Raw genomic sequence first — 27,479 nt, 5'->3', positions numbered from 1 at the left:
TTATAGACAGTAAGCCTTTTAGGAGTGGTATGCTAGGAAATTTTAAATCTAGTTTACATTCGCACAGATTTTTAGCTTTATTCTTTTCACATGTTATTGTTCCTTTGTAATAGAAAGACTTTGCAAAGAAGTAAAACGGCACTAAACGATGTCACAGAAAAAGTCAATGGCTATAAATGGGAATTCAAATGTCAAAGTCAGTTCCCAGTCATTAAACTAAAGAGGACGCTCGAGTATTTTTCATTTTACTGCATGTGCTACATTTCCCCCTTCCTATATATATATATATATATATATATATATATATATATATATATATATATATATATATATATATATATACCTTTTATATACATATATATATATATATATATATATATATATATATATATATATATATATATATATATATATATATATGTATGTGTGTGTGTGTGTGTGTGTGTGAGTGTGTGTGTTCGTAGGAGGGGGCCAGAACAGTCAAAACCTGAAAGCTTCACAGACACAAATTTCTTTGTAAATCTTTCTGTTCCACACAGATATAAGGCTGACCTAAGGAACAAGCGTGAGTGCGTTTCCACAAAAACAGAAATAGCTTTCACTCCCTCGGCTGCAATTCAAATTCACGCAAAATGCAAGTTTGCAGGATAAATACTTTAAATTCTTTAGGATTCGTGTGTTTTGCATATAGAATCTGATGGTGTTCTTGGTTCCAGTTCATTTCGGCATGTTCATTTTAATAAATATAAAACAGATATCACTACGCCAGATAATTTCTTAATGGAATGAAAGTATATCAGACGAATTTCAAACAAAATGTCTTGCTTAGATCCAGAAATTAATGGACGTTTCTTTCTGTGATATGGATACTATTTGAATATTTCTTTTTAATCTGTAAAAGAGGCTTTGCAGTGCACGAAGTATTCTGTATCCTAGGGTCGAGAAGTATAACCGGGAAAGTTTTAAATAAAGGTCTATGGATGGCAGACATTTTACCCGAACCAGTATACCGGGATGAACAGGAAGTCTTTTATCAAAGCATTTAGACCTAAATATAAAACAGTACGAGAGACGAATGTTATCCATGCATAACTTTCGAAAAATATCTGGTAGTATATTTTTTATCTATAGGCATTTCACCCCAAATGGAAATAAAAAACAAAATGAAAAAGAGTGTAACATGCCTCCTATAAGCACCCCGGTGAACTATTATTCGAAGGCTTGCAATTACAGCCAGACACGATGCTCGTACATCTGGAGGTGAATCCTTGCAATTACAACGAAAAGGCCAAGAAACATCGGAGGTAGGTTTCACTGACAGATCCTGAAATGAACAAAATGTTTTCCGCTCAAAGATCTTCAAGTTTACCTGGAAATACCTGGAAATGATTAACCAAATGTCTGCAGTAAGCTAAATGATTTTCATACACGTCAGAGTCCAGCGAATGCGGTGTTCTTAAGAATTTAACTTCTCGATAAATTATTCTTAAACTGAGAAACTTTATTTTCTAACAGGAGAAGATAAGGTCGTTACATATGGCCTATCTGGGGAAATGTGACAGAAGCTAAAAACTCTTTTACGAGACGTGAATTTTAAAATCTGTGATAAAATATGGAAAGGGACATCTTATTCTCCTTCACGATACCATCTTATCACCTGTCCAGTGTGTGTGTGTGTGTGTGTGTGTGTGTGTCTCATGAAGACTGAACAGCGCTGCTGTTTCTCAACATTTCATTAGATCTGCGTAAACTCCCGTTCAAAAGTCAACTATTCAGTCACAAAATGTTAAAACTGAGAAAACATGGCCAGTGAAAAAATCTCTGCATTACACTTACTTTCTTATTTTACGAGCAATATTTCTAAACTGATTTGTACTCTAATTTTAAAGATATCCAAACGAACATTTGCGGCAAAATCTAACCTCCCGAAAGTCGAGATTATGACTTGATGTGACAGCAATAGCTTTAACTCTTGGGGGTGCCCTCTGTCAGGAAAAAGATATATATAAAAAAATGTATCCAACAACTGCACATATGTCAAGTTCATTTGAAGAGGAAAATATCGAAGTAAAACCTACTGACATCCGCATCCTCGGTCATGTTCTGAATAAATTCGAGAGGCGATGCAGTTTTTGTCATGCTGGCCGAAGCCCGACAACCATTGAGGAAGTGAGAAATCTGAGTGAGTTATGTCGTTGGTATTTCACTGATCAGCTTTTTTAAGGATTACGTTACAGACTCACTAAAGAGAACCAATGAGTTACAATAAATAAGACACACGTTAATGAAAGGTAATTTGGCGGTACATGAAGCATCAATAATAAAATCAGCATATTTGTGGATTATTAATTGCAACTTGAACTCCAAACTAAACTAGGACGGTGTGTATGTATGTATGTATGTATGGTAGTCAAAACAATCTAGAATTAAGGGAAATTATTTGTAACGGCTGAAATATTTTACGATACGGAAAGTCAATGATTTGAGGATTAAATTAAAGCATTTACTAGTAGTTCAGTTTCCCGATATTCGTCGGTTAAATTAACCTGCAGATTTACACATTTCCGGCATAAAAGGAAATCTTATTACCTCGAGGTAAAAGAGCAACGACGAAAAATCATTGTGATAGCTAATATTTAGCCCCATCTACGGTTCTGTGATATCTAATATCTTTGAGGTATCAGAATTTCGGGATAGGGACGGTGTACAGCAAGCACGCATCTTTGAGTTATTCTCGTCAAAGAAAAAAATTTGTAGAATAAAATGGAATATTTCTTTTCCTTTTGTCAAGACATTAACTGGGCAGTTCAAAGATGAAGGCGAACATGGACAGGCATGGATAAATTTTGTCGCAATAACGTTTCTGCTCTTCTTAGTGTGGCGGGATGCAAATCTAACGCTGATGCCTTGATTCCCATCCCAAAAAACAAGGACTGTCCAATCTTAATCATAACTCTGACTTTTAAATATACGAATACTGTTAACCTGAATTAGTCGGAATGGAATGGATTATAAATTTTAGGACAAAGGCCAAGCGCTGGGACCTATGAGGTCATTCAGCTCTGAAAAGGAAACTGAGAGCAAAAGTTATGAAACGTGAAACAGGAAGAAAACCTCGCAGTTGTCCTATGAAACAGCTGTTAGGAAAGGTTGGAGAGTGAGATGGAAGAAAGAGAATATGAACAGAGGAACAGTAAAAGGAATGAAAGAGTTGAAGCTAGGGGCCGAAGGGACGCTGCAAAGAACCTTAAGTAATACCTACAGTACACCGTATGAGTTGCTCCTGAATTAGTCTTTTAAAAAGCCTACTTAGTTCCTTCGTGTTGGGACCGGTTGTGGGTGTTCACAGTGAACTGAAGTTTAACGGCAAAGAACAGAGGGTGAAAGGGTCATGTCAAATAAACTTTTCCGTTGCATTCCACAGTACTGAGTCAGGATATAAAAGTCAATTTACATAAAGTTCGGGACACGTTACAAAGTCAAAGAAATACAAACTGAGAGTATCAGGGTCACTCCGTACTTTTGTTATCAATGCTCCAGCTGAGATCCTTCTGGTCAACAAGAGAGAAAGGTATTTCATAGATAGGTGGCTTTCTCTGTATCGCTACCCCAATGGTGAAAGTATGGGAGAGAACGAAAACTGGATTTGATAACATAAACAGTTAATGAAAAACCTGATATAAAGCAGAGACGTGTCAATTATATCCACTGGTAAAAACCTGGAAATGAACTAACACTGAATATGTGAAACGGATAAATTATATGAATACCTGTACATTTTTCAATTACTTGTCAACATATTATCTATATAATTATTTAAAAGGGAAATGATACAGCACATAGAAAATATTCATCTACATGAGAAGTAAAATGGAAGAAGAAATCTTATCTGAAATACAGAAAAATGTATAAAATTTAGTGAATCAAAAAAAATATATATATATAAAAAGACTGACATGCGTGGCACTACAGGAAGTGCCCCAATATAACTGAGGAAACCAGTCCCGAGATCTCATTCAGTGAGAACCGCTGTACTTTGATAAGGGAAATGTCATGTGGAGGGACGTCATCAGTTCGGCTTCATTAACAATAATAGCTCATTCATCAGCCCAGGGGCGTGTTTGTTTTGGTAATAAATACTTGACACGGTCTGTTCTACGAAAACGAGAGCTATCTCCAACAAAATTCAGTTCATAACTTGTATCAAATTTGACTTCCTGGATATATATATATATATATATATATATATATATATATATATATATATATATATATATATATATATATATATATATATATATGTATGTATGTATATACGTAGAATCTACTGGTCACTTTTACCAGATACGTATGTAGTACTTATTAGTCACACACACGGAGGTATGAACAAAAAGCATCAAGTGCATAATAATTGCTTATATAATTACATTTATGAAAAAATTAGCATGCGTATCTTTCTCGTATGTTAATGAGTTTTTAGTTCAATGAGTGACCACTTTAGATAAACCTAATTCTATTCAAATGTAAGATAAACCAACAGTTGTGTGTATATATATATGTATATATATATATATATAATATATATATAAATATATACATATATATATATATATAATATATATATATATATATATATATATAATATATATATATATATATATATATATATATATATATATATATATATATATATATATATAAATTGACAGTAAGGGATTTCCCTAAGAGATGGTGGATGGAGAGACAAATCAAGACAACAGTCACTGACACATTCATACTTTAAGGACTGCTGTTGTTCAAAATAAAGCTGGCCTTATGCCAGCATGGGCTCTTCCTCTAATAGTAATCCATAGCTACTGAATCTTGAAAAAAAGGCATGCAAAATTGACACGGTAACCTCCAGGACATTAGACACCTCATACACCTACTCAGACAGCTCATGACCAGTACACCAAACCATACTGTACCATCTACACTCACCAACAGTCCCTGATTATTCTATCCTAAAATCTGATATAATCCATATCTCTTCTTTCCACCTCGCTGTCTTTGACCTTGGACCAATTTTTAAATCAAGTCCATTCTTGAACGCATTTCCATTAGATCTGAATTCTCATCTAATTCAAAAAGTTCACATCTAATAACAACACCATCCCTTTATTGGTCCCCTACCTTTGCATTTAAATCATCTAGCGCAACCACCCAGCCAGAGAGATTCAAACGTTGCCAAAGGCACCCTCTTTCACTTTCATTATTTTACATCTCTGGAACGCACACGAAAATTACCTTTTCTCCTGTTCCCACCCCGCTTTAGTACTCTGGGAGGAGGTTACTGGATAAATATACATGTGCATAGTTCTGTTTCTCTATACAACACTGAAATAATTTTCTGGATTTCAGTACTTTCCAGCTTCCAAGGGAGGTTCTCTGCTTATCAGATAATTGAAGAAAAAATTATCAAAACTAGCTATTTCCACAGACACACTCAATCCTACAATAACATAATTATCGTTTTGAATTGAACTGGATTGAATATAGAATTTAGGCCAAAGGTCAAGCACTGGGACCTACGAGACCATTCAGTGCTGAAATGGAAATTGACAGTAAAAGGTTTGAAAGGTGTAACAGGAAGAAAACCTCGCAGCTGCATTATGAATGGTTGTTAGGAGAGGGTGGAAAGGAACATGGAAGAACGAAAATATGAAAGGAGGCACAGTAAAAGGAATGAAAGGGATTGCAGCTAGGGACCGAAGGGACGCTGAAAGAACCTTAAGTAATGCATACAGTGTACCGCATGAGGTGCACTGACGGCACTAACCCCCTACGGGAATTTTTTTGAGTGGCCATAAATTCACGATATTATGGGATTGCTCTCTTATATACAGTTCTTCATAGCTTCCTATTGATAATTAAAACAGATGGAAAAAAGTGATGACTAGGTAGCCCTTATTAAATTAAAGTAAACATATCTACAGCAACCTCGGAACCAAACTTATGAACGACTCATGAAGTAGTCTGCGCTCGTCTGCGCTCTCCGTGAGATCTCTGGCGACGGATCTAATTGCACTTAATCAATGATATCTGTCAATCCACGTTCAAAACACGGCTTCTAACGATTCATCACATGCATCTGATAAGCCTCTTTTAAACACCCATTCAATAATCGTTTCAGATCTGATTCATAAGAATTAACAGAAGATTATACTGATTTTTAAGTGGTGTAGAATCAAGGTGATAATGAATCTTTGAGTTTTTCTTTAGGATAATAAGTTTACCTTGCGTCGAATTTTCTTTAGGATAATAAGTTTACCTTGCGTCGAAAATCCAAGTTAACTCCCACAACATTTCCATACTTTGTATTCATCAATTGCTGATGCTGACAACTTTTAAAAATTTTGGATTAATGCATCTTTATTCATATCACCATCATCGGTGCCTTAAAAGCAAAAGTACTACCTACAGCCAAGCGCCACCACCAAGGACTGGAAGCGCTATTATTTTCATCTTTTATATTTATAAACGATCAAAAATGAGCATCAAAAGAATTTCATTACAGCACCTACGAAATTCTAAGAATTACTATCTCTCAATGAACACATAGGTTTAAGAACCTGTTGCAATTCCTAGGTGATATGCTCTATTATTCACTCAACTCCCCATCTGGAACATAATATTAACTGCAAATTTAATGACGTAACAGACGGCCCTACTAAATACCCCTGATTCCCTCTAATATTTCAGATACGCAAATGCACTCTAAGATGTAAACGTTCCTGCACACTGTAATATGCCTACGTCGGAAAATGTTTTCTAAATGAAAAAAAAACGTGTAGTACCCATCTCTCTTTCTGAGCTACCTGCAGCGATATCTTCAACTAATATAACGATAATATTGCATATTTACTTAGTATTATACCAAACTATCAACAACTTTTTGCAATATATTCAGCAGGCAGTAATTTACAATAGTGAAGACGCACAAAGAACAACAGAAACAAGAAAAAGAAAATGAAATGTCGAGCACCGAAGAAAATCAAAATCAGTTATCTCCTTCACTGCAAAAGCCACAAATCAGCCATTTCTGGCAAACGAAATCATAATCGTGCATTTTGGAAGAAGAAGAAGAAAAAGAGGAAGAAAAAGAACGGGAGGAGAATAACCTACTAACTTTTTCTTCCTTTTCGCATAACTGACCGATTAACGAGGTCAACTTACGTCCGATATCATTGATGGGACCACGGTCCGGATAATTCTATCTAGAACGTGGATGGGACCAACTACTCTGTGAGAAGGGTCTGAACTACCTTTGTTAAAAGTGCCCGAACGTACACTGTGTATATGTTTTGAGTGAAACTTCACACGCGCGCACACACACACACACACACACACACACACACACATATATATATATATATATATATATATATATATATATATATATATATATATATATATATATATATATATATATATATTATATATATATATATATATATATATATATATATATATATGTGTGTGTGTGTGTGTGTGTGTGTGTGTGTGTATGTCTTTATATGTCACTAAATAGCGTGTGGCACTATATTCAGCTAAGGCCACAGGAAAAAATAAAAGAAAGGAGTACCAAGCGCTTTCGTGTGTTATTTCAACACATTTTCGAGGTACACCGAGAATATCTAACAAAGTAAACAAAGAAGTTGAAAAAATGGAAACAAATATTCAAAATCCGGTTAAAACCAGTACAGCAGGTACAGAACAGCTCTACAGGTGATTGAATAGGAACAATCTTACAAATCTCTTTAACAACAAATGCGTCTAGTTTGCACATACCCTGGCTTACATTCAATAAGTCACCGTGATATTTAATCAAAGCGGATTCAATAACATTTCTACGAGTTATATTGTTACATCATAAAACAACTTTTGCTCCCTCCCAATGAATCACATGATTAAAATTATTAATGTGTAAAAATAAAGCATTCGACATTTGTCCCGTTCTCACACTATATCTGTGTTGTTTAATTCTTGCCTCCAGTTCTTTCCCAGATTGTCCTATATAAAAACACTTGCAATTGATGCAAGGAAGCCTGTAAATGCAGCCCTGAGAAACTTTGGGAGAATTCCTTATTAGTATGTTTTTCAAGGTGTTCGAAAATTTAAAAACAACATTTTAATATTAAAATTCTTGTAAAAACTTGCAAGACTACGTAGGAGATCACTACATGGTAAAATAAGTACATTTTGATAGTTAAAAGCCACTTTAGTAGTTACTGAATAAAAAGTTTTTTGTGTTTGCTAAGAACATTCAACAAAATTTTGGGGTATTAAATTTTGTGTTGAAAATATTTTCAACCTCTTCATAAAGAAATTCAGGGCTGCAGATAAGTAAAGCTCTTAAAGACATGGAAGAAAAAGTAGCCTTCTTTACTTGATTGCTATGATTAAAATAACAGAGGATGTATGAATTTACACTTGTGGGTTTCCTATGAACTGAGTATTTAAAGCCATTTAAAGTACGGTGAACATTTGCATCGAAAAATGAAAGACAACTATCATGTTCTTCTGCATAAGTCAAATTAAGAGAAGGTACCAAATTGTTCAGTTTGAAAAAATGTATTCATTTTCGGTATATATATTTGCATATAATAAAATGTATGCATGCGTGTGTGTGTCAGTAAAAATTACAACAAATCGAACGGGAAGCTTTCACACAGTATTGGAATTTCAAAACAGACACGGAGGCAAAACACATTTCCATTAACAAACAAACCCGACTAAACGAACACAAATTTTATTCATACCCCCACTATCACCCTGGAACATCTTAAGCACCAGAAGCTCGCACAAATAAAACGGGCGTCCTCACTTGAGCGATAAGCAAGATAACAACGTTTCTCTTGTGAAAATTATGGCGTAGTTCGTAGACAAATATGCATTAAGCATTTGCATATTTGATGACAGTGTTTCTAAAATAACTTTCTGTAGATGATATACACAGAATGGTATTCTTCTAACTGTTTGCAAATGGAGTGCACGGTAAAACCGTTTTTTTAAGGCTGTCTACATTTCCATAATTAATAAACTGTACTGACTGAATGACTGACCTGCTGAAACTGTTCTGTCCAATCGAAATTTACAATAATCAAGAAGAATGCAAATAAGAGATTTGTTTATTATACTTCAAACTCGGGTCCTGAATTAAGTGCGGAGTTATAGGTTTAATTAAAATAACATAGGAATGGAATGGAGTGGAATATAGAGTTTAGGCCCAAGGCCAAACGCTGGGACCTATGATGTCATTCAGCGCTGGGAGGGAAATTGATAGTAGAAAGTTTTGAAATGCGTAAAGGGAGGAAAACCTAGTTGTTGCACTATGAAATAATTGTTAGGAGAGGGTGTATGGCAAGGTGGAAGAAAAATAATATGAATGGAGGTACAGTAAAAGGAATAAAAGAGGTTGCAGCTAGGGACCGAAGGGACGCTACAAAGAACCTTGAGTAATGCCTAAAGTGCACCACGTGAGGTGCACTGACAGTACTGCCCCCTTACGGGGCAGTAAATAATATTAGTATTAGGAATAGGAACGATTTTCATGACCGGACATTTGGTATGTAGTTACTTAATAGCAAATCAAGTCGTCGTTGTCTTAGACCAAACAGCCTTGTGCTGGCACGGGCTCTTGCTCTAAGGCAGCCCGTAACAAAAAATCAATCTATATTTTAGTGACGTAGGTTAGCCAAGAATTTTTTTCACGTGAAATACCTAACATTATTTACGCCCTTTAAAAGCCCGTATTACGTACTTCCGACACTATCTTTGGTGAAGAGGTGAATCATATAGCCTTCGCAGTATGGATTTCTATTCCTGGGCTTGAGCTCCCCTCTTTGAGAATTTTAACAATTTTCTTAACTGCCAATCATATTTGAAATTTTTATTATTAATCTTATTTGTATTTCCACCCCTTCACATGAAAATAAGAAAAAATAAGTATAATGATAAAAAAAAATCCAACATTTTAATTTTTTTTTTATGCTTCTAGCTATTACTTGACCGCAAACGGAAGTACACCGCTTCCTAATGAGGGATCAGAACCTCATCCATGCAATTGAACTACGTAGAAATGCAACTAACATCTTGAGACTTTAAGCTTTTATCTGATAAATTCATCCGTAATCCTATGTTATTTGTCGATTACTCTGGAATAGGAATATAGAATTTTGGCGAAAAGGCCAAGCGCTGGGACCTATGAGGTCATTCAGTGCTGACATGGAAATTGACAGTAAAAAGGTTTGAAAGATGCAACAGGAGGAAAACCTCGCAGTTTCACTATGAAGCAATTTTTAGAAGAGGGTGGAAGTATGATGGAAGAAAGAGGATATGAACGGAGGTACAGTAAAAGGAATGAAAGGGGTTGCAGCTAGGGGCCGAAGGGACGCTGCAAAGAACCTTAAGCAATGCCTACAGTGCACCGCATGAGGTTCAATGATGGTACTACCCCCCTTTGTCGATTACTTAGATTTCTACAAGATGTACTAGAGAGACTGGGGACCTACTGAAGAAGAATTAGTCTTATTCTTGATGGATGAATAGCCAAACTGAACAATCAATCAAATTTAAGTTGTCTTTAAACAGATAAAACACCAAGCCAGTTGATTAACAACGCAAACTGACAAAAAATACATTTAAACGTGATATATTCACCTCGCAATATTCTACCGAGGGCAAGGTAGATCCTTGCACCCTTCAGCTCCAGGTCATAAAAAAAAAAACCAAAACCGGAAACGTCCAAAATCTCCTTTCCGCTGCGTCTCCTACCCTGTTCTTATGACCTCCGCATTTCATTCTAATCCCCCAGGGCTTTTAGTCTCCAAATTTATCTGAATATGTCGCCCTTTAACGCTTCCACTACCGCCGCACCCATCAGATAAACCTTCTCCTCCCTACCCCTTCCCCCTCCCCCACAACCCCACCCGATTCAACCCACCCTTTTTGAATCCAGCAGTTGTACCGAATATTCGGGAGTCCGTTCCAGCGAGGGCTCGCTATGCAGCTGTCAGAAGCCCTGGCCAAGCCTTCCGGCAACTGAGTCGTCGACCTCTTCGTGCCCATTTCCGCTTTGGTTGTGAGCATCCAGCCTGGCCAGGCACACCACATCTCTGTTTTATTCATTATTATGAAGAATCTTCCTCAGGTCAAGGTCCTTGCTTCAAACTATCCACCCCCGAGTACTATCATGCATATAAGGTCGCCAACTGAAATGGAGAAAGGCCGGCCCTACCTCTTACGTTTGTTAGAAAATGGTTTAGGATGAATATGCCCGCGTGCTTACAATACAGACTGACGACAAATTTTACTATATTATTCGGATTTAACATTACAGAGACATGATTCGATACTAAGTCCCCATATGATAAAGTAACACACTCAAATATGATACATGCCAGTTTATAGCAGTCAACTACGGTATATTACAAGAAAGCAATAGTGTCTGAAACACTCCATTTAGTAAATTAAATTCACTGTCGATGTCTTATTACCAACTTTTGCCCGTTTTTGTAGAATAGAATATAGAATTTAGGCCAAAGGTAAAGCGCTGGGACTTACGGGGTCATTCAGCGCTGCAACGGAAATTGACAGTAAGAAGGTTTGAAAGGTATAACAGGAGGAAAACCTCGCCATTGCACTTTGAAACAACTGTTGGAGAGGGTGTAAAGTCAGATGGAAGAAAGAATATGAACCGAGGTACAGTAAAAGGAATGAAAGAGGTTGCAGCTAGGGGCCGAAGGGACGTTGAAAAGACCCTCAGGTAATGCCTACGGGGGCCAGTTTTTGTAAATAAAAATTCTTTTTTAGATACAAGTGGCACAAGCACTTATAAAATGCTCTAAACTTTCATCAATCTTCTTCATGTCCTTTAAATACGGGATTTTCATTTAACTGCCGTATCTTCCTTTTTCCCTCGTGACTTAATAAAGTTTTGTGAAAGAATTACCCAGATTCCCCTTCCCTGGTTTAATTAAATTAGAGCAAAACTTACTTCCGGGGTCGATTACCACAGTCATTGCAACGCCAGTTTACAAAGCAAATTCAATCAACGGTTGTAGCCTAATTATTGTGAAGGCAGAAGATAAAACAGAGAGGAAATAAAAGGACAGCTTTGGTGCTTCCTTGATAATATCTCTGGAACTCAAAAGATCAGTGGACGCAACGATAAACTTGAAGGATAACAGTTAATTTATATTAAGTGATGTTTTTAAATGTTTATTTTTATACGTTATTTATGATTCCCTACACGTATTCAAGAAGGAATATATAACTAATCACACAGCAGCTATTAAGGAAATATTTAGCATAAAAAATACTCTGGGAACGTAATTTAACAAAAACACTAATTTACCATATTTCTAGATTTATAACTTCTCAACCGCAGCTGTAATGAACTGTCTGAATACCATGCTAACGATCCAGCTAGACAGGGTTAACAAGAATGTTAAGAATAAAAGCAACATAATATATCAGAATTCACACGAAAAAACAAAAACAAATATTTTGTCAGTTAAATTAACTGCTTCATGTCGAAAACATTAAAAATATAGGCGGTTACTGATAACCTACTCTTTTTTATTTATTACCATCCATAATGTGCACTTTCTTCGGAAAAAGCTAATCAACGGATTCAAAACTTTGAAAATATAATCGTAGCACCAGATTTTCATTCTCCTAAAAATTAAAGATATTTCGTATCTGGTGATGCGTGGTGACCGCTCATGAAAAATGTGGGAAAAATTCGCTTCCGATACACAATAAATGCATACTCCATCTGCATGGGACTAGCAACCTCATCTCAAAAATCTATGCTCAGAAACTAGCAACAGAAAGACCTTTAAGGGTCAAATATGAGGAACAATGAGTCACACTGAGATTCGAAAAGCTTAAGAAGTCGTTTCTCTCTCTCTCTCTCTCTCTCTCTCTAATGAATAAGGCTACTGCAACAAATACACTAAATTTAATATTCAAATACACCTTAGGACCTTTCTTTGAATTACAAAATATTACTAATAAAATAATCACACGAGAACGACAAAGCTATCCCATTAACTACAATATATACAGGAGAGAGAGAGAGAGAGAGAGAGAGAGAGAGAGAGAGAGAGAGAGAGAGAGAGAGAGAGAGAGAGAGAGATTGCTCCACGACCTCTCCTATCTACTGGATCCTTTAAGAAATAGAAAGGATATGTAATCCCCAAGTAATCTCCTTCTCAAACAACCACCTGACAACCTCATACGGACACTGACGTTACATCAAGCTTTATTTTTGGAAGAAGAAGAAGAAGAAAAAGAGAAAGAATACGAAGAAGCAAGAAGAGGAGGAATATAAAAGGTTAAAAAGGAAATGAGTGAATGATTCCACTGAGTAGCAGTGCTCGTGGTGAGCGCAAAACTAAGTTGCCTCAGCAGGATCAAATGGTTGCTGTCGTCATGTCTAGGGAAACAGGTAGCTGCCATGTGATTGAAAAGGAACAAAGTTTTTATGGTTTTTAAAAGAATAGAACAGAACAGAATACTGAATTCAGGCCAAAGGCCAAGCACTGGGACCTATGAGGTCATTCATCGCTAAAGGGGAAATTGAGAGTAAAAAGGTTTGAAAGGCGCAACAGGAGGAAAACCTCGCAGTTGCAATATGAAACAATTGTTAGGAGAGGGTGGCAAGTAAGATGGAAGAGAGAATATGAATGGAGGAACAGTACAAAGAATGAAATGGGTTGCAGCTAGGGACCGAAGGAACGCTGCAATGAGCCTTGAGTAATGCCTACAGTGCACAGAGTGAGGTGCACTGACGGCACCACCCCCTACGGGGTATGGTTTTTAATAAGAAACTGTAGAGTAGTTTTTGACTTCCAGCGTTTATGTCTGCTATCCAGTGCTACTGGTGAATGATATACTTAATGTGGTACGCTTCAAAATTCTGTATACAAACGCACAATAAATTTAATCAAGCAGAACTTACCGCAATGAAGGATCATATGAAAATTTATAATATTCTGTTTTCAATAACCAGTACTGTAATCTAAATGACACGTTTCATCTATTCAAAATGTCCCTCTGTGAGAAATCTGAACCAATTTCAGTGAACTTTCACAGCATTTTTAAGGGTAAAGGAAAAACCAATTATTTACGAATTTCAGATGAAATTTCCAAATATATATATATAAAATCCAATATATATATATGTATATATATATATATATATATAAATATATATATATATATATATATTCCCCCAAGGCTATTAAGTCAGAACTGAGCTCCCCTAATCAAATCAATTAAAGAACATCTATGTCATTAGTTAAACAAAAAAATAATGATAAACAATAGAAAAAGGGCTAACACCCTCCCCTAGCAAGGAGTGTCTTCCAAGGAAAGAAAAGACAACGATCACCGTTACAGTCACACTTAAAATGCCGCATCATGAGACGAACTTCCAGTGCGTGAGACTTCAGCACTACTATCCTCTTTATGCATTTTCACAGGAGGCTCACCTACAGGTGCTCGGCCCTCCTACAAACAGTGTGCCATTCATCTCATATCTTCCTCTTACCTCTCCAAGGAAGCTTTCTCTAGCTTCCTAGATCTTGGGGCGCCTCCTTTCTAATACCGCGCTTGCACGCAGTCTATCCATCCTCTTAAAGCTTTATTGGTCTTCTTCACCACCTTCCTGCCACAGCGCACTCGCATGTGTGATTTACATACACAACACACCTAGGTGAATATATATATATACATATATATATATATAATGGGGATATATATAGATATATATATATATATGCCAATATACTATAGGTATATATAGGTATATATATATATATATATATATATACATTATATATAATATACAACAATAATATATATATTATATATATATATATATATATAAGGGTATATGTGCGGGCAAGAATAAAATATAGTCTAAGTGATAAACTCGATGTTTAGACTTTCCGTCATCCGGCCACTTTCAAGAATGGCCCTGTGTAGGTATGTAGAATGAAAGTACTGCTTCTTGACGGTGCAATAACATTCCAAAATTTAGTGCTTGCTGTCTCGACTCTCATGCACACGCACACACTTCTATTACAGTAATTTGTGAACATTTCGCAAATCTTCATATATACTGTACATTAACATAAACAGCCTGTGAGTTTTTAGGCAGAAAATGGCGACTCTTTTACACAAAATAAATATGACTTGCTTCTATCTGGCTTACTCAGCGAAAGGTTTATCCCTGATGACCTGCCGAGAGGTGACAGGAGGTCAGGGTCCCAAGGGGTTTGTCTACTTTAAACGCACTAAGGGGCCGCACTTGACGAAGATTATGGAAATTGAGAAAATTCAGAAATGCCCAAAGATTAATAACTTTGGATCAGAGAAGAAAACACTTCTTGTCAGATAGGCGCACACACCCATAGAAAGTTCTCATGCATATGCAATATATTGAAAAAGCGAATTATGGCTTATTCCGCTTCACATTTAAGCACAAAGCGAATTTATCACAGATGTTGAGAATAGATCTTATATTATCAACCTCATAGATTTAGGATCTACTACGATGTTGCAATAACTATGATATATTACATTTCACATTAGCAGAAATGCGCCTAAATTACTTGAAAGTTGAGAATCATTTAAGATTATCGCCCACCTGGACCGTAGAAAATAAGTAAAACTTTCTTATATTGATAGAGAGAGAGAGAGAGAGAGAGAGAGAGAGAGAGAGAGAGAGAGAGAGAGAGAGAGAACTAAAACTGAGCTAGGCTAATTACCTTCAAGTTCGTTTCCGTATGACAGGTCACAATTTGTAATATATTTCAGGGCTGCAACTTTTCATATCACTGTAAATATCTTCCAGCTGACTGAAAAATTTTTTTTATTCTTTTTTTATCAATCAGAAATTGACAGAAAACAATATGTTCCAGGTTACATCAGTAGGGCTTTTTTTTATTTCTAACTTGGCTGCAACCAAATTTCTCTCTGTACTTCGAGAGAAGAGAGGAAGGCACTAAAATATTGTAAGGAGAGACGTTCTTTCTGTTCATCCGTCCTACGCAACGAAGAAGCATCTCAACATTAAGACTGGCTAGAAGAAAAGATGAAATGGAAATAAGCTCAAGGAAAATATCTAGGTATAGTTTAAAGGCTGTTCCTCAACAAGAGGCTTAACATGTCTACTTGGCATCTCACACTGTGTTATCTCAAGAAAGTTCAACACTCATTTTCTCCTAATCCAAAGGAGGTGGACAGTCTCATACTCCAACATGCATGAAAAAGGTCTTCATGGGTATCAGTAAACAATATATTTAAAGATATTAGCAAAAATTATTAAACACATTTATACTGAGAGTGAGACGGAGATTTCAAATACCGAGATGGTCTGGACATGTGAATGGAACAGATGAAGCAGCGTTTACTTACAACAGTAGTAATTATGGGGGTGGCAGGACGGAGACTGGTAGGAACGTTCAGAAACTCATAGAAGGAGGTAAGATAGGAATAGAAGAGAACAGAATATGTTATTTAGGCCAAAGGCAAAGTGCTCGGACCCAAGGTCATTCAGCGCTGAAAGGGAAATTGACAGTAAGAAGGTTTGAAAGGTGTAACAGGAGGAAAACCTCGCAGTTGCACTATGAAACAATTGTTAGAGAGGGTGGAAAGTCTGATGGAAGAAAGAGAACATGAACAGGGGTACAGTGAAAAGAATGAAAGGGGTTGCAGCTAGGGGTCGAAGGGACACTGCCGAGACCCTTCAGTAATACCTACAGTGCACCACGTGAGGTGCACTGAAGGCACTAACCCCTACGTGGGTAAGATATGGAAACCTAGACCAGATGGGAATTCGGGTAAAAAATGTAGTAGATTAATAAATACGTTTTCTGGATGAAAATACGCAAATAAAATTCTTTAACCCCTCAGCACACTTGACCGGTTTTAGTAGCCCAGCAAATAATAAAAAACCAGAGTTCTTTTGATCATTCAAGAACGTTTGCTGGGATTCATTCATAACTTGATATTTATGGGTCGTAAAAATTATATCACAGGCGAAAACGAGGCATGTGGGCTTATACAGATGTGCCAATGGTGAAAAATACAACAGAATGAAGCAATACAGCTAACGCTCTTCATTTAATTCATACCTGTATATTGGGTGATAATGAGTTCGGGTGATTCTCGTAATGCAGCGTGTAATCCCTTGTCATCGCTTTGAATCTGGAATAGTGTTTTGTACCATTAATCAGTTATTCAGTGATAATGGAATTAATGATCAACATCTGTCCCACAGAGCAAAATTAAATAATAATACGAATTCTGAGAAAACCTGAGTGAGAAAGAGAGCAAATTAAGTAAAAATACGTCTGAGAAAACCTGTGAGAGAGAGAGAGAGAGAGAGAGACAAGAAATGAGTAAAAAATGACAGAAGTGTCAGAGAGAGAGAGAGAGAGAGAGAGTAGATGAGAGAGGGAGTAGGGCCCTAATGTAAATTTCTATATTAACGACACACTGAAGAATCTTTTGAGCCATCATGGATATCTACTGTGCCAGAGGCGGCGCTCACTTCCTGTTTGGCTGTAGAGAAGCATAGCGAGGCCTGAGATACCATAATGAAATAATGCTGTGAATGACAGAACAAGTGATTATGTCTTCCCACGCATGCGCTACATATATTATATTTATTCTATACGTTGGTTATACTTATATATATAGGTTTTGTAATATTTTTTTTTTTATTACTATCATAAAATATTATATAATCTTTACTGTCTTTGTTATAATTATGACCACTGTTGTGTACTTATATAATATATTATATTATATATATATAATATATATATAATATATATATATATATATATATATTATATATATATATATATATATATATATATATATATATATATATATATATATATATATATATTGTAAAAGTAGCGTAAAAAATCCGCTAGGAAACTCTTCTCCTTCCCTGCTTTGGGTTGGTTTGAACCTTTGAAGGTCGGGGTAATAGGGGCTCAGAGAAAATATAATAGTTTTGGGACAGTAAACTGGCTTTGCACTGTTTTCTTTGGTACAGGGAAAGAAAATCGTTTTCTATGATATCCGGGTCGGCGACCTGGGTCAGGACATCGCCCCCTACCCCTGTCCAGAAGCAATAAAAGGTCAGGGCCAGGACAGCTCTCCCTCACACGCAGCGGTTGCTAGTTTGCCGAGAACAAGTCCAGTCTCGGTCCGTTGCCCCTGCCCTCCTCTTCCGCTCGCCACGTGGATCCCATCGCCAGCCGCCCTGTGTGCCCGTGTTCCATTCCACGTGGCCTTAGAAGACTGCAAGGGGATTGCAAGTCTCCCAAACGCGAGCTGACATTAAACGGCGGCCTTTTCATCATCCCAAGGCGCCCTTTTCCGCCCCAATCTACGATTTGAAGAAATACCTTGGAGGGAGGCTACCATTTGTCCACGCTTCCACACATGTGCCTCGGCAGAAGACGTCGTCAGCCCTACGCCCCTACAAATGTGGTAATGTACCCAAAACGAGTTGCTAGTCACGATTACTTAGCCCTGTTGCATTTATTAATCTCTGGGCCTATAACTTTGTGTTCCCTGATTTCCCTTGGTTCAAGCCAGGTCCACGTGTTCACAGCTTCTTTCCTCTGAGTCACAAGTAACGCCTCGGGGAGTCCTTGGCGCCTTCAGTGCACCCCCGAGTAATTCAATCCCCAAATTCCAGCATTAGATGTGTAACGTGGGTCCAAATATCGTTTCAGAAAGATGCCTGTAGCAGAATTATCCTTGGTCCGTGTTCCTGGCATTCCCAAGTTCCCCCCCCCCCTTCGGGAGGACTTCTACGGCAGTAATTTACTGTATTTTCAGTTAATTTTCCTTTTGACCTTGTGTGCTATCAAATATAACTATTTTTATATCCACGTGTTTCACGCACTTCCCCTAGTGAAGAGCCCTCCGCTCCGTGTACTTCTTTTTTTTGTTTGTGTTTTATATGTCCTGGGTATCTTACAAGGCCATTTTCGAGTAAAGTAATAATTGTGGAGTCATAAGATCCACCTGCACCAGGAAACATATAAAAATGGCGACCTGCCCCAGTGATTCTCGTAATGATTGCATCCCCCCTCTTCCCTTTGTTGTTTGTGTTGCAATTTGTGAAATCAGCAATTAGCTCAGCTAAGCTGGATACGAGACAGATTACGAACCTTTGAAAAGCCAGCGCAACAGGCCAAGGAAATTCTGCGTACAAGTAAACTGTGTTTATTTAGCGTAGGACGCTGAAAACGTGACTAGTCCTAGGAATTTTTTTATAGTAGGGCGCATGTCCGAGGAAAACGAGAGAGAATCGCCGAAAACTTAGCTTTGGAAGCCTTTGCACGCGGCATGCCATTCAATTAGGTTATACAGGTGATAAATCATTAAAGGAATAGTGCGCATATTCCTCCTGTAGAAACGAGTGATTTCGAAACCGAATCATTAGATATAGGCGCGAGATCTCGACGTCAACCACGTGTTCGAAAGTCAGATTAGCATTGCTGACGCATTTTTACCCTCTCTCTCTCGTTTTAGAAATAGGAGCGAAAAGCGATATATTATACGCCCAGGACGAAAAGGGTCAACAACCGTGTTTACGTCGTTCATTCATTTGGCGCAGACGGCCTTGACCGTCCATTCCATGGTTCCAGTTAGGAAAACATTTGTTTGTTTGATTTGCTTCGCTCTACCAAATTGTTTTGCATTGTTGGGGTCTGACATTATATGTTCTGTATTGTTCTGTTTTTTTTGTGGTTTTGTTTTTTGTGCTTTTACTACGGCTGCGTGTGTTGCCTATCTGTTGTGATTGTGGGATGGCCCCCCCACCTAATTGTCCTTGAGAATAACACTTCTCCCATAAGTCATTAAAACTAGCGCCCTCGCTGATCAGACGTCGTTTGTGCGGAAATTCCCGGGCGCCTATATTCTATTCTTGTCCCCAATAAATCCGTGTCGTCGGTCCGTTGGTGAGACCAATTCATTTTCCATTCAGTCCCCTTTGAGCCCGTTTCGTCGGTAATTCGGAGACCTAAATATATATCCCAATCCAGTCCCCAAAGTAAGCCCGTTTTTGTCGGTAATCAGGGTGAGACCAATACATTCCCTGTCTTGTCCCCAAGTCAGCCCGTTTGTCGTTAAATGGGAGACCAAAAGTGCTAACTCATCGTCCCAATCAGCCCGCTTCGTCGGTAAAATCAGACCAATCATCGCTAATTCATCGTCCCCAATCAGCCCGCTTCGTTTCGGTACATAGGAGACCAATCATTGCTAATTCATCGTCCCCAATCAGCCCGCTTCGATCGGTAAATCGGGAGACCAATCATTGCTAATTCATCGTCCCCAATCAGCCCGCTCCGTCGGTAAATCGAGACCAATTTGCTAATTCATCGTCCCCAATCAGCCCGCTTCGTCGGTAAATCGGGAGACCAATCATTGCTATTCATCGTCCCAATCAGCCGCTCCGTCGGTAAATCGGAGACCAATAATTACTAACTTATCGTCCCCAATCAGCCCATTTTGTCGGTAAATCGAGACCAATCATCGCTAATTCATCGTCCCCAATCATATAATTTTAATTAATAAAAGGAGACCAATCATTGCTAAATTCATCGTCCGATAATCAGCCCGCTTGTCGGTAAATAGGAGACCAATCATTGTTAATTCATCGTCCCCAAATCAGCCCGCTTCGGCCGGTAAACCGGGAGACCAATCATTGCTAATTCATCGTCCCCAATCAGCCCGCTCCGAGGTAAATCGGGAGACCAATCATCGCTAATTCATCGTCCCCAATCAGCCCGCTTCGTCGATAAAACGGAGACCAATCATTGCTAAGTTTTCATCGTCCCCAATCAGAAATACCATTTCGTCGGTAAAACTGGGAGACCAATCATTGCTAATTCATCGTCCCCAATCAGCCCGCTCCGTCGGTAAAAGGAGACCAATCATTATAATTCATCGTCCCAATCAGCCCGCTTCGTCGGTAATTCGGGACCAATCATTTGCCATTTAATCAGCGCTCAGTTGGTAAATCGAGACCAATCATCGCCTAATTATCGTCTTGTAATCAGCCCGCTTCGTCGGTACATAGGAGACCAATCATTCCTAAATTCATCGTCCCCAATCAGCCAAATTGAAATATAAATCTGGAGACCAATCATACGAATTGGGAAGGGGTCCAAGATTCCCACAGTCTGGGAAATTAAGTCTGTGTGTTACTAGCGCCCTCTCCCGCCTGCAAAATGTCGACACGGTCTCAGCAGAGCGAGATTTCAAGTTCTTCGATGTCTATCAGGGAAGGAACTCGGCCTTTCCGGGAGAGAACCTAGAGACTGGGTACAGGGGGAGGGATGGATGCCATACAGGCAGAAAGACAGGCTCAGGAGACGAGAGATGCCGCCATATGATTAAAAGAAGCAGAGAGACAGGAAGGGAGGCAGAGAGGCTGGAGGAGAGACGGAGGAAAGAGAGACAAGAACGTGAGGCAGAAAGACTAGCCAGAGAAACAGAAGAAGCCGAGAGGGAAGAAAGGACAAGCAGCGTTTATAGCCCATGAAATCGCAATGCTGCAACAAGTGGCCCTTCGCCTCCACCTGCCCCCCAGGGAATGAGTGCTTCAGCCAGGCTATCGCCAGTATGCCAAAGTGGACGGAGGCCTAAGCCCGAGGTGTGGCTTCGATCAGCCCCTAGACAGTGTTAAAGCCTGCCCCTGAGTGCAGCCGAACTCTCCTGGTGCAACGATTTTAGGAGGAAGGCCTGATTGCATACAGAGGGCCCTCCCGAAAAGGAGCAGGAACTGGCGGTGAGCACCCGCCAGACTATTGCCAAGGCGCAAGAGATAACCCCTGAACGCTGGAGGGCTGGCGCGGAGGCCAGTGAAGGAGGCCAATCAAACCTGGGCAGACTGGGCCTACAAGTCCGTGCCTTGGTATTCTTGACAGTGCCAAAAATGGTTCGAGGCCACTGGGGGTTACGACCCCACGTCAATATCATGAATGTGGAACAAATACAAATAGAGAACTCCCCTACTCTACACCCCCGCCAGATTCCACGCACATCGCGAAGGAGCCCCCACCTTAAAATGATTGCTGCCGAATAAGCGGATCTGGGACACCCATCACCCCTGGGAGAGCTCGCTGCAGCGCAAAATTACGCCAAATTTTTACCTATCAGGTGCCCCTCCGAAGAATGGGCAATCACAGAAGCCCGTCGTGGCGGGTTCTGTAAAAAGATCGGGCATGCTTAGGAGCAATGTGGCAGTAAACCACCAGCCGTCTCTTCTCCCGGACAGCCCTTTAATAAGAGGCCGACGCCTCTGATCCTTGCAGTCCTAAAAGATTTCAGCCAAACCTTTGCTTGCGTGCAAGGTTTATGGCCACTCTTCCTCATGGGCAAATGCCCTAGAAATAATAAGGCAGGAACTCCACGCCCATCGCCCTGGCAGTAAAATCCTGATTATTCCAGGGCCTTTAAATGAAAGGTCCCATCTATGTGGCACCTCCTCGAGGTAAATGCTCAGCATAAGGTCAAGGCATTTGAGACTCTGGCGGCGCAATTCCCTCAGGAGAGGAGGGACAAAGTTCCCTATGAGAGCTATAAGAGAGAGAGCTCGTCACCATTGAGGGCATTAACAATTTTAAAATGATCCTCCCTCTTTGTCCAACTGAGGTCACCCGATTTCCCTTCAGAGCCAGGACCCTTCGTCTCGTCGAGTAGTCTATTTATAAACACATTCCAGGAGACTATGACGTCATTTCCTGGGCTAAGACAGCACAAGATACGTCCCATTTTCAAGCCACCACCATTTCGGGTCCCCATTCCCCAATAAATCATCTGGAGGTCGAGAGAGTCAGTGCCTGCAGTTATTATCCGTGCCAGTATCAGAGAGGCTGATTTCAGCCAGATCTCCCTTCAGGAGAATCTCGAGTTTCAGTTTCCTAAATTCTGCCAGTGCCTAGGCGATTTTGAAAAGCAGTGTTCTTCAGTCTCCGATGACCCAGACAGTTGAGACCACCACCACATCGCCACCAGCGCCAGTGCCCATGTCAGTGCCTGAGCTGGTTGTTGTTGCAAGCAAGTTTACCCTTTTATTGTATATATTCTAAATTGCACTCTGCTCCTAAAGTAAAACCTTCAGTTTGTTATTGATTAGTGTGGCATCAGAGTTTTACAAATAAAGTAAAGTAAGGTTGTAGCAAAGTAAAAGATAGAATAAAGTTAACGTTTTCTTCGCTCATTTTGCTTTTTGTCAATATTCGCACCGTTTATAGGTGTGAATATTATCTTGCCAGGAGCTGTAAAGATGGCGCCAAAATCCGCTAGAAACTCTTCTCCTTCCCTGCTTTGGGTTGGTTTGAACCTTTGAAGGTCGGGGGAATAGGGGCTCAGAGAAAATATAATAGTTTGGGGACAGTAAACTGGCTTTGCACTGTTTTCTTTGGTACAGGAAAGAAAAAATCATTTTCTATGATATCCGGGTCGGGCGACCTGGGTCAGGACATCGCCCCCCCTACCCCCTGTCCAGAAGCAATAAAGGTCAGGGCCAGGACAGCTCAGCCCTCACACGCTGGTTGCTAGTTTAAGCCGAGAACAAGTCCAGTCCGGTCCGTTGCCCCTGCCCTCCTCTTCCGCTCGCCGCCACGTGGATCCCATCGCCGCCCTGTGTGCCCCGTGTTCCATTCCACGTGGCCTTAGAAGACTGCAAGGGGATTGCAAGTCTCTCCAAACGCGAGAGCTGACATTAAACGGCGGCATTTTTTCATCATCCCAAGGGCACCCTTTTCCGCCCCAATCTACAATTTGAAGAAATACCTTGAGAGGGAGGCTACCATTTGTCCATTTTTCCACACGTTTCTCGGCAGAAGACGTCGTCAGCCCTACGCCCCTACAAATGTGGTAATGTACCCAAAACGAGTTGCTAGTCACGATTACTTAGCCCTGTTGCATTTATTAATCTCTGGGCCTATAACTTTGTGTTCTGATTTTCCTTGGTTCAAGCCAGGCCCACGTGTTCACAGCTTCTTTCCTCTGAGTCACAAGTAACGCCTCAGGGGAGTCCTTGGCGCCTTCAGTGCACCCCGAGTAATTCAATCCCAAATTCCAGCATTAGATGTGTAACGTGGGTCCAAATATCGTTTCATAAAAAGCCTCAGCAGAATTATCCTTGGTCCGTGTTCCTGGCATTCCCAAGCTCCCCCTTCGGGAGGACTTCTACGGCAGTAATTTACCGTATTTTCAGTTAATTTTCCTTTTGACCTTGTGTGCTATCAAATATAACTATTTTTATATCCACATGTTTCACGACTTCCCTAGTGAAGAGCCCTCCGCTCCGTGTAATTTTTTTTTTTGTTTGTGTTTTATATGTCCTGGGTATCTTACAAGGCCATTTTCGAGTAAAGTAATAATTGTGGAGTCATAAGATCCACCTGCACCAGGAAACATATAAAAATATATATATATATATATATATATATATATAATATTGATATGGTTGTAGCTGAAGGCTAACGGAACTTATCTTGGGCAGACGAAATCTGACTCTAATAATAGGTTCAGTTAAAACCATATACAAAGGAGTCCGGCTGAGGGCCTTCTTCAAAAGGAGTAGGTAAACAAATAGGTTTCACTTAATTAATTATATTTACATTAGAAAAACACACATCAGAAGAATTGAAGTGTAAATAAAGACAGGGGAACCGAGCCCTGTCGTATAATAAGGTTAACAAACAAATGATTAATTCTCTGAAGAAACTCAAAGAGGGGCCTGCTTCAAAGGGCACCGTAGGGGAGAGGTACAGTGGCTATACCACTGTGCACACAAGATGATAACAGATCCACAGCAGGCTAACTCCTATCTGCAATTGAGAGCACATGTGGTTACTTAGCTGCAGTATGGTGCTTTGATCAAGGAATCAAGGAGTTGCACAGAAGGTGCCTAGAAAAGGAGGCGATTCCGATAACTCTGATTTTACACAGTTACACTTCTCTTCACTGATTCGTAAATTAACATAACACAAAATAAAAGCAATACAGGTCTCGCTGTAGGTATATCACACTATGAAAGGAAATGGAAAAATAGCTAAAGATTTAAAAGGACATGACCGACATAAGAACCCTGACTCTGGTACATTACCTTTGTCAGGAGATGGATTCCTTGTCTTCGGGGGCTGCTAGTAGTGGAGGGTAGTGTTAAGGGGGCTCACTAAAAAGGTACCTTACGCTCTGGACAGCCACAAGTGCCAGCAACAGGCAGCTCAGGGGAGCAAGGGAGGATGGAAGTGTCCTAGTTAAGTTGCCAGCATCTTCTAAGGTCTTCCAAACACTTCTGAGAGCGATGCATCTGTGTGATGCCCTTATATGGCGTCAGGAGATTACTATCCCACTCTTTGTAGGTGGTGCTGTATGTCGGCATCTTGGCCCAAGTGTTCAAAATGATACCAGTCACATGGAGTCACTTTCTCTTTTGAATGAGGCAGGACTGATATCTCCAACAGAACAGAACCTGAAACCAAGGTCTCTGGGCAGTCACTTGACAAAGAAAAGGGATTAAGGGCTCACCCAGAAGGGTAGTGGTTAGAGGAGTCAATAGGGGCGAATCTTGCCCACAGTTAACCTTTTACTGATCAAATTAAAAGAATGGACATTATTTTAATAGAGCGTAAAATGTTCTTATACACTTTACTTCTTGGAGGATGAGATGGCCTGTGCGAGGTTTATTACAATAATATATATATATATATATATATATATATATATATATATATAATATATATATATATATATATATATATATATATATATATATATATATATATATATATATATATATATATATATATATATATAAATAATCAACACAATCACGTGTGGAACAGAAATAAATTTCTGACTCACATCAGGATTGAATCACGGTCTTTCAATTGAAAGATCTGGGTTCGGTCCTGATGTTAAGTTAAGTATATCTTAGTTTTACCAGACCACTGAGCTGATTAACAGCTCTCCTAGGGCTGGCCCGGAAGGACTAGACTTACTTTTTTATGTGGCTAAGAACCAACTGGTTACTTAGCAACGGACCTACAGCTTATTGTGGAATCCGAACCACATTATAGCGAGAAATGAATTTCTATCACCAGAAATAAATTCCTCTAACTCTTCATCAGCCGGCTGCGGGAATTGAACTCCAGCCCATCGAGTGACAGTCTGAAGCTCAACCGGCTCGGCCAACAAAGGGCTCGGTCCTGATGTGAGTAAAAAATTTATATATATACAGTAAATATATATATATATATATATATAAATATATATATATATATATATATATATATATATATATTGTATGTATATATATATGTATGTGTATACATTATAGGTATACAAGCTGACCAACCCAGCACTGCCCAGGAAAACTCTGAATGACAGCCAACTCTCCCTCACTCTTTCCCTCTTTCTTCTCCCTAACACCCCCTCTACTCTCTCTCTCACTTCCTCTCCCTCTCCCTTTCCTGTTGAGATAGTTGCTTCAATTACATTGCCCGGCATTTTTGACATTTTACATTTCACCCCTTCTCACCCACTGTTCCTATTGGGGTTGAACTTGGACTTAAAAGGGCGTCGGAAGTCTTACTATTCATCTCAGCGATCTCGAAAACTATGAATTAGCCACTAATATCTGTCATTTTTGACATTTTATTTTTCACCCCTTCTCTTCCCGCCTTCCTATCGGGGCTGAATTTGACTCAAAGGGCATTGGGAGTGTCACCATTCATCTCAGCAACCTTGAAAACTATGGATTAGACACTAATATCTGCCATTTTTTGGTTATTTTTACGTCTCCTCCCTTTCCACTCACACCCCCTTTGGTGACAGTGATGTTTTACTCCCACAGTATTCTTTTCCAGATAGTAAGTCATATGTATACCGTAATGAGGTATGATAAATTCGTGGGTTTATTTAGTTACCAAGTCCATGGGTAGAACAGTCCTGTTTCAGGGAAGCCCTTCCCACCCCACCCCCACCACCTTTGGAGCTAGTGATGTCTTTCACAGTATTCTTTTCCAGGTATAAGTCATATGTACGAAGTTTGGTTGAAATTGCTCAATGCATTTCAGAGTTATGCTGGAACATACACACAAACACAAATACATACATCTATCTATATATATTATATATTTATACATAATATTTATATAAATATATATATATACATATATATATATATATATATATATATATATATATATATATAATCATTTGATGAAAACTATAGATAGGATCGCAATGATAAGTTGATAGTGATCATATAACGCAATAATGGTCATAATTATAACGTGAAAGGCCTCTGTAAGAATACGCTAATCATGCCTCTTCCGTACTTTCACTTCTACTAATCTAGTAGGTTGGGT

General features: G+C 39.1%; 1 protein-coding gene across 1 annotated transcript in view; it reads right to left on the bottom strand.

Annotated features, from left to right (window-relative positions):
- The window catches only part of LOC136835956 (cyclin-dependent kinase 6-like), a 541,856-nt gene that overhangs the window by 464,238 nt on the left and 50,139 nt on the right, over nucleotides 1-27,479 (bottom strand). The window contains exon 2 of the mRNA XM_067099858.1: nucleotides 17,190-17,262. Coding sequence (XP_066955959.1) covers nucleotides 17,190-17,252 — 63 coding nt within the window. The 5' untranslated portion in view covers nucleotides 17,253-17,262. The remainder of the gene's footprint in view (nucleotides 1-17,189; nucleotides 17,263-27,479) is intronic.

This window comes from Macrobrachium rosenbergii, chromosome 55 (genome assembly GCF_040412425.1).
Source record: "Macrobrachium rosenbergii isolate ZJJX-2024 chromosome 55, ASM4041242v1, whole genome shotgun sequence".
Lineage (NCBI taxonomy): Eukaryota > Metazoa > Arthropoda > Malacostraca > Decapoda > Palaemonidae > Macrobrachium > Macrobrachium rosenbergii.
Note: the sequence above shows the minus strand (reverse complement) of the source record. Positions and strands in the feature narration are given on the sequence as shown.